The sequence below is a fragment of the Triticum dicoccoides genome, chromosome 6A (assembly GCF_002162155.2).
Source record: "Triticum dicoccoides isolate Atlit2015 ecotype Zavitan chromosome 6A, WEW_v2.0, whole genome shotgun sequence".
NCBI lineage: Eukaryota > Viridiplantae > Streptophyta > Magnoliopsida > Poales > Poaceae > Triticum > Triticum dicoccoides.
This window is the reverse complement of record NC_041390.1, coordinates 320,175,867-320,184,533: the sequence shown is the minus strand read 5'-3', so window position 1 is coordinate 320,184,533 and position 8,667 is coordinate 320,175,867. Positions and strand designations below refer to the sequence as shown.

Sequence of the window (8,667 nt, the reverse complement as noted above, 5' to 3'; positions counted from 1 at the left end):
TTTGGAAGGAGGGGATCCGGAACTTCGAGAGGGTGGTGTATTTATAGACATAGAGGGAGCTAGGAGAGTCCAAATGAGATGCGGTTTTCGGCCACGCGATCGTGATCGAACGCTCTAGATGATGGAGAGGGTTTAGGTGGGTTTTGGGCCAAATTGGAGGGGTGTTGGGCTGCAACACACACGAGGCCTTTTCGGTCCCTCGGCTAACCGTTGGAGCATCAAACGAAGTCCAAATGGTACGAAACTTGATAGGTTGTCTACCGGAAGTAAACCAAGGCTGCTTGGCAAGTCTCGGTCCAATCCGGAAATGTTTAACCCCCACACACAAAAGAAAGGTAGAAATGACCACCGGAGGAGAACGGAGCGCCGGAATGCAAAACGGACAACAGGGAAAATGTTCGGATGCATGACATGAACACGTATGCAAATGCAATGCACATGATGAAATGATATAAGATGCATGACCATGACAACAACACACGGAGACAAAAACCCGAACCCGAGAAAATAAAATAACTTAACGCCGGAAACGGTAAGAGTTGGATTACATATTAGGTAAATCATATTCGGGGTGTTACAGGTTATGCCCCGTTAAAAAAAATAGGGAGTCCGCTGGAGAGGAGGTCCCGAGTGAGAACGTATCTGGTGAAACGAGCGAACTCGTGCACAGATGCTCCGAGCGATTCTGCGCCAGTGGATGAAAAAATAATGGATGGGATGTTATCATCATGTAGCCGCCGGCACATTTTACATAATGAGCCTTGTAGAACCATTTAACTGCACGCAGAGTCCCTCCGAAATCCGTCTCCTTCGTTTCCTCTGTTCCTTTTCTGTACCTATACCACTGAACCAGGGGTTCATAGAAAAATGGGGCGACTCACCTCTGTCCCTCGATCTCCCTCTCCTCTTCGTCGAGAAGTCCCTATCTCTCTCCTTTCCATCTCCCTCTCCGGCCGCCGGCGTTGAAACAACAACGCCCAGAATCCAAATCATGAGGTCCAGCGGCTGCGCGCTGTGATTGCATCTTTTTTGCGACGCAGGGCTGTAGCTCCGTGGACCAATAACACGGCTGCATAGGAGTCGGCTATCCGCCTTTATAGCTCGAGGATCTGAGGTATGTGCGCCCTATTTGGTTCTTATATTATAAATGTGCAGTCATATTGGTTCTTCCGATTCCTCACTTCCCCCAGTTCGTTTGAAACAAGTGCATAGTAGTATTATATACCACCGAATTTATGTGTGAGATTTAGCCGTAATTGTAAAATTTTATCACTATTTGCAATTGCTAGAGTGGAAAAAAGATTAGGGGGTTTGCTTTGTGTGCACTGAACATCACAAGAACAATTAGGGGATGTGCTCTGTATACAGTTATCATGTACCTTTTGCTAACTCCAGAGTAAAATTGTACATGAATCACTCCACATGCGTGTGAAAAAAGGATTACTGTGACCCTGCGTACACGGCAAGATTTTGTTGATTACTACTCCCTCTGTTCGGAATTACTTGTCGCAGAAATGGATGTATCTGGATGTATTTTAGCTCTAGATACATCCATATTCGAGACAAGTAATTCCGAATGGAGGGAGTAGTTGATCCTGTGATGTTCTTGACCTGAAATAGTAATGTTCTATATGTTCTTACCATCAACATTTCTGATATTAAAAATGAAAAGGGCCTTACATGGTCCAGTACTCTAGTTGAACTTCGTCTCGCTTCCACATCCAAAAGGTTCCAGATAACTAGATGCGCCAGTTTCACTAATGTGATGTTGGAATAATGAGTTGAAGTCAGTTTGTGTAAATTTAGTAGAAGAACTATATGCGGTGTGTAATGGATGGGGCCACCGCTCAGTTGGTCCTAGTACAATTCAGTGTCGCTACGGTCTTATGGTATTGATTGTGGTATTTTTAGATGAGGTTTTGGACTTGTGGTCTTTCTAGGAGCTCACGTGTGCAACTGTCGTCTCGGAGCATGCATATGCCCTCCCAAATATTCATGTGGCTTTCTGTTGGTTTGTTGAATTTCCATGTGTTGTATATCCGACTATACTATGTATAAAATTCTGAATATGAATTACTGTTAGATCCAGGAATTTGCTAGCAGTAAACCATGTAGGCACTTATATTGTACCATTTGCCGTGTTTACAAAGGGAATTGGTAAGCCTAGCTTCACATTGATTTGAATATATTTTTTGCACATATATATATATATATATATATATATATATATATATATATATTGCCGTCAATTGTAGCTAACTTGGCATATTAACCCCTAGGTTTATTCTTGCAGGAGGCTCTGTGGTCATTTCAACATGCATTATGTATTCCATCTATCTTGAAGTCATCAAGATGACTTTCTGTTCATGCTAGTTGGCCTGAGGATTGATTTGTACTCTATCGCCCGAAATGCTTTCCTCGTGAAGTATATCTACTAGTCGCTGCTGCTAAGTTGATTTTTTCGATTCCTTTTGTCTAAACCTGGTGCACAAAGGAAACAAATCTGTACAAGTCTATATGTACTTCTACTTCGGTTGTCATTTATGCACTTGGATGCTTCGAGTAAAAAGGGTCACTCATGTGTTTAAGAAGTTAGTTCGCGATGCCAAATGTGTGGAACGATTTTATGTTTTATCATGGTTCAAGTGGATTTGTGTAACAATTTTATGGTGTTAAACCTGCGAGACTTACCTGCAAAAAGAAAAACGCAAGACTGTTGAACCAGGTTAGTTTTGTGAAGCTCCAGAAATTGTTTTCTGCTGCAGGAAAAACTGAGGAGCCGGGTCGAGACTTGTTCTCTCCATTTATATGTATTAGTTTTTGGTCTCTGCCTGATTGAAGTTAAAGACTGGTTCTCTCCATTTATATGTATTAGTTTTTGGTCTCTGCCTGATTGAAGTTAAAGACTGGTTCTCTCCAATGATGTGTAGATTTTGTTCTCTGTTCCAATGCAAAATCATGCTTCCACCAGTTGGTAGGACATTAAATAGACTGTGTCTATATATATATATATATATATATATATATATATGGTGATGTAGCTCTTAACAATTATTTTGTGGCCTAATCCACCTGGGTACTAGCTGAATGATTTCTCAGCTTTGAGAATCACCAGAGAATTTGCGCTTAGGCTTGAAGATGTGTTTTAGTATTCCATTCAGGCTTTAATTGTGTTGTAGATCCCTCAAAAAAGAATTGTCTCGTAGAAGTTTAATCAAATTAGAATGTGAAATGAGGAAACTCCAGAAAATTTGACAAGATCATAGTTAACTTTATGTATATATGAGTTCAATGATATCCATCGTAATCAGTAATCAGGAGTATATTCTTAGCTCTCTTTTTATGTAACTCACGATCTGAATAAAGAAAGCAACTCAGCTTGTTTGGAATTTGCGGCGGCGTTGAATCTGAAACTGCAACGGCGGCGGCAGCGGTGCCAAACCAGGAGTGTGCGTCGGTCCTGCGAAGCCATAGTCAGCACCGTCGTGGAGAGGGATAGATTGTGGGGATAGAGGGAAAAGGGAATGCAGCCATCGGGATGGGAGTTCTGCTGAAGAGAGCTCGTCCGTGATAGATCGCCTGGTACAGAGAGGGGATCTCACGGAGACTGGTACAAAGCAGAGTGGAATTTCAGAAGGACTTTTGCGCAATTCAATGACTTGACAAGGTCCATTGTGTAAAATATACCCGCAGCCAGCTTGTGATAACATCCAGTCCATCTATTCCCCATCGCCCAGAATCGCTCGGTGTATTGGGTGCACGAATTGGCTCGTTGCAGAGGATATTTCCTCGGTCCCGAGTCGCGTTTGCAGGCGAGCGATGGCTATTTGGTCTGGCCCATCGCGCGTTTTAGCTGCATTTCGCTGCTTAAGGCAGGAAATAGGAGCGCCAATTCGAACCCCAAATTGCTAAATCCCCAAATCCGTTGGCAGCGAGATTGCCGGCGATGCGGCCTCCGGCGCCCAAGACCTCCGCCTACAGCCAACAAGAACCTCGTCCGGAGAACCTTCTTCTCCTCGCTTCCCCCCGCGCTGCCAAACTCTCCCTTGGCTGCCCCCTCTTGGACCGCCTCCTCTCCGGTGGCCTCCCCGCCGCGTCGGTCACAGAGATTGCTGGCGAATCCGCCGCCGGGAAGACCCAGCTTTGCCTCCAGCTCGCCCTCCTCGCGCCCCTCTCCCCTCACCCTTCCTCCTCCCTCTTCTTATGCTCCGACGTCCCCTTTCCCCTCCGCCTCCTTGCCCCAAAATCGCGGCCAGACCTCCTGGATCACGTCCTTGTGGCCGCTGTACACTCCCCCTCCGACCTCCTCTCCCTCCTATCCCGCGCCCAGTACCACCTCTCCCACCCGAGTCGCTCCCCCCACCCCCTGCCTATCCGCGTCATCCTCCTTGACTCCATCGCTTCCCTCTTCCGCGCCGACTTCGACGCCTCACCCGCCGACCTCAAACGCCGGTCTGGGCTCTTCTTCAAGATATCCGCAAAACTCAAGGAACTGGCTCACAGGCACCAATGTGTGGTTGTGGTTACCAACCAGGTGGTCGACGTGGTGGAGGGGAACACGGGAAACACCGTGGCCTGGTCGTCGGGGCGGCAGGTGAGCCCTGCGCTGGGGCTTGCGTGGGCCAACTGCGTCAACACTCGGCTGTTCCTGACGCGGGAGGTGGATAGCAACGGTGGGAGTGCCAGGAGGCACATGAAGGTGGCCTTCGCGCCGCACTTGCCGGTGCGGACGTGTGAGTTCGTGATACGGAGGGACGGTGTCTTCGGCGTTGAGCCGGCACAAAGGTAGGCCAACGGTCTTGTATGTCAGTCATCTTTTGCCAGGAGAGAACCCGACGACCTGTTCGATCGAATGTGCATCTGGGTGATTCAGTTTGAAATACAGTGTAAGGAGATTATCCTCATTCCTCGATGGTTCAAATGAAATGTGAATTAGCTCTGTCTTATTTCTTATAGATCTTTTTGGGGATGCGGTGAACTTATGGCGAGCAAGTTAGTTATGAAATCCCAAGGCGGACAAAAATAGGTTCTTGCTTTACTGGGCGTGGTTGAAATCAGGGTATTGATTATGTGCCAGCTCAATATTGATACCTTCAATGGAGTTTGTCAAAGTGAACCTTCGTAATAAGCACTTTGTTGCCTGTGAAATCTATTGCCTTAAATACTTTGCATTGCTGAATCAACAACCTTCAACATCAATACTCCTGTGCAACCTTGTGCTTATGAGTTATGATGGCTATTGACTGTAACACTAATATTCATCAAAAGATGTATATTGATACCTTCAATGGAGTTTGTCGGTAATAAGCACTTTGTTGCCTGTGAAGTCTATTGCCTCAAATACTTTGCATTGCTGAATCAACAACCTTCAGCTTTAATACTCCTGTGCAACCTTGTGCTTATGAGTTATGATGGCTATTGACTGTAACAATAATATTCATCAAAAGATGTAAATTATTTTTCCAGTTCAATCTTATCGCCTGCTAAGATGTAAATCACTATGTGTTAACTGTTAGTGAATAAAAGATCATGTATAATTTATTCTCTCATCATGTAAATGTTATTCAAGACATTACTCATATAAGAAATGCTAGAGTACCCGCCTGGGCTCTCCAAGGGTGAGAGCGTCCTCTATGTCGTCCGTTTCAAGGTGCCGTGCCAATGCTCCCCTTACTCCGTCTCATGTGAAGCATATCACCTACGTTGACAAAGGAAAAAAGTAAGGTATTGGGTCTAGGGAAGGTTGCTATCTCAAAGAATCGACACATGAAAAAAGTGATGCTTGTCGAGTCCCTAGAATACAACCTCATGTCTATCTCAATGCTTTGTGATCCTGATATGATTTTCATCTTTGGCAAATATAGATGCATTGTGCTAATTGAATCGGACAAGTCCAAAGTCTTTGAAGACTTTAGGAGAGGTGATTTGTATATTGTAGATTTCTCTCTAGGTCCTCAACCATCCACATGCCTACTGGCAAAAGCTTTAGAATGCTGGCTATGCCATCAACGACTTGGACATGCTGGCGTGAGGAATTTGAGCACACTCGTCAAAAAGAAGCATATCATTGGCGTTGAGGGCGTCAAATTCGTCAAAGATCACCTTTGCGATGCTTGTGAAGTTGGAAAGATGACCAGGTCCAAGCACTCCGCGAAGACAATTATGACCACCTCTCGTCCCTTTGAATTACTTCACATGGATCTCTTTGGTCCCACTCACTATGTCACACTAACCAATGCAGCATCACTCTATGGATTCGTCATTGTTGATGACTATTCTCGTTGCACCTGGGTGCATATCATTACCTTCAAGACTGAAGTGCAGGGTGTCTTCACACGATTCGCTAACCGTGCCATGATGATTTATGGCATCAACATCAAGCATATCAGAAGTGATAATGGCACCAAGTTGAAGAACACAGGCCTTGATGACAATCTTGATGAACTTGGTATCACTCATGAGCTATCTGCTCCTTATATTCCTCAGCAGAATGGCATTGCTGAGCACATGAACATGACACTCATTGAGATGGCCCACACTATGCTTGATGAATACAAGACACCTCGTTGATGGTGGCCTGAAGTAATTGATACTGCTTATCACATCATCAATCGGGTATATCTTCACAAATTCCTCAAGAAGGCTTCATATGAGCTCCTCACTGATAAAAAGCCCATGTAAGTTATTTCAAAGTCTTCGGTGCTAAATGTTGGATTAGAGATCTAAAGGAAATATGCCCTAGAGGCAATAATAAAGTTGTTATTTATATTTCCTTATAACATGATAAATTTTTATTATTCATTCTATAATTGTACTAACCGAAAACTTGATACATGTGTGGATACATAGACAAAACACAGTGTCCCTAGTAAGCCTCTACTAGACTAGCTCGTTAATCAGAGATGGTTAAGTTTCCTAACCATAGACCTGTGTTGTCATATGATGAACGGGATCACATCATTAGGAGAATGATGTGATGGATAAGACCCATCCATTAGCTTAGCATAGTGATCGATAAGTTTTATTGCTATTGCTTTCTTCATGACTTATACATATCCTTTGACTATGGGATTATGCAACTCCTGAACACCGGAGGAATACCTTGTGTGAAATCAAACATCACAACGTAACTGGGTGATTATAAAGATGCTTTATAGGTGTCTCTGAAGGTGTTTGTTGAGCTGGCATAGATCAAGATTACGATTTGTCACTCCTAGTATCGGAGAGGTATCTCTAGGCCCTCTCGGTAATGCACATCACTATAAGCCTTGCAAGCAATGTGACTAATGAGTTAGTTGCGGGGTGATGTATTACAGAACGAGTAAAGAGACTTGCCGGTAACGAGACTGAACTAGGTATGATGATACCGACGATTGAATCTCGGGCAAGTAACATACCGATGACAAAGGGAATAACGTATGTTGTTATGCGGTTTGACCGATAAAGATCTTCATAGAATATGTAGGAACCAATATGAACATCTAGGTTCCGCTATTGGTTATTGACCGGAGATGTGTCTCGGTCATGTCTACATAGTTCTTGAACCCGTAGGGTCCGCACGCTGAACGTTCGATGACGATTTGTATTATGAGTTATGTGTTTTGGTGACCGAAGTTTGTTCGAAGTCCCGGATGAGATCACGGACATGACGAGTAGTATCGAAATGGTCGAGAGGTAAAGATTCATATATTGGAAGGTTGTATACGGACACCGGAATGGTTCCGAAGAGGTTCGGGGATTTATCGGAGTACCGGGAGGTTATCAGAACCCCCCAGGAAAGTTAATGGGCCTAATGGGCCATGGTGGAGAGGAAGAGGCAGCCACAAGAGGTGGCATGTGCCCCCTAAGCCCAATCTGAATTGGACAAGGGGTGGGGGCAAGGCCCCCCTTTCCTTCTCCCTCTCCTCCTCTTTCCCCTTTCCCCTCTCCATTGGAAGGAGGAGGGGAGCCGACTAGGAGTAGGAGTCCTAGTGGGACTCCCCCCACTTGGCGCGCCCCTAGGGGCCGGCCGGCCTCCCTTCCCCTCCTTTATATACGTGGGCTGGGGGCACCCCAAAGGCACAACAATTGTTCTCTTAGCTGTGTGCGGTGCCCCCCTCCACAGTTTACTCCTTTGGTCATTGCGTCGTAGTGCTTAGGCGAAGCCCTGCGCGAATCACATCACCGTCGCCGTCACCACGCCGTCGTGCTGTCGAAACTCTCCCTTGACCCTCTACTGGATCAAGAGTTCGAGCGACGTCATCGAGCTGAACATGTGCTAAACACGGAGGTGCCGTACGTTCGGTACTTGGATCGGTTGGATCGTGAAGACGTTCGACTACATCAACCGTGTTAACCTAACGCTTCCACTTTCGGTCTACGACGGTACATGGACACACTCTCCCCCTCTCGTTGGTATGCATCTCCTAGATAGATCTTGCATGATCATAGGACATTTTCTGAAATTGCATGCTTTGTTTCCCAACAGTGGCATCCGAGCCAGGTCTATGTGTAGACGATATGCACGAGTAGAACACAAAGAGTTGTGGACGATAATAGTCATACTCCTTACCACCAACGTCTTACTTTGATTCGGTGGTTTTGTTGGATGAAACTGTAGGGGAATGTAGTAATTTCAAAAAAATTCCTACGCACACGCAAGATCATGGTGATGCATAGCAACGAGAG

At 45.3% G+C, this 8,667-nt stretch overlaps 1 protein-coding gene and 1 long non-coding RNA gene across 2 annotated transcripts; both read left to right on the top strand.

Moving 5' to 3' along the window:
• Positions 1 to 823: 823 nt before the first annotated feature.
• On the top strand, positions 824 to 2,610 carry LOC119316851. The gene is made up of 2 exons (XR_005153361.1): positions 824 to 1,114; positions 2,294 to 2,610. It is a non-coding gene; the product is annotated as an uncharacterized LOC119316851 (long non-coding RNA).
• Positions 2,611 to 3,757: 1,147 nt separating this feature from the next.
• Positions 3,758 to 4,939, top strand: LOC119316850 (DNA repair protein XRCC3 homolog). The gene has a single exon (XM_037591235.1). It carries the CDS (start codon positions 3,947 to 3,949, stop codon positions 4,787 to 4,789), a length of 843 nt encoding a protein of 280 aa, XP_037447132.1. The 5' UTR covers positions 3,758 to 3,946; the 3' UTR covers positions 4,790 to 4,939.
• Positions 4,940 to 8,667: the final 3,728 nt, after the last annotated feature.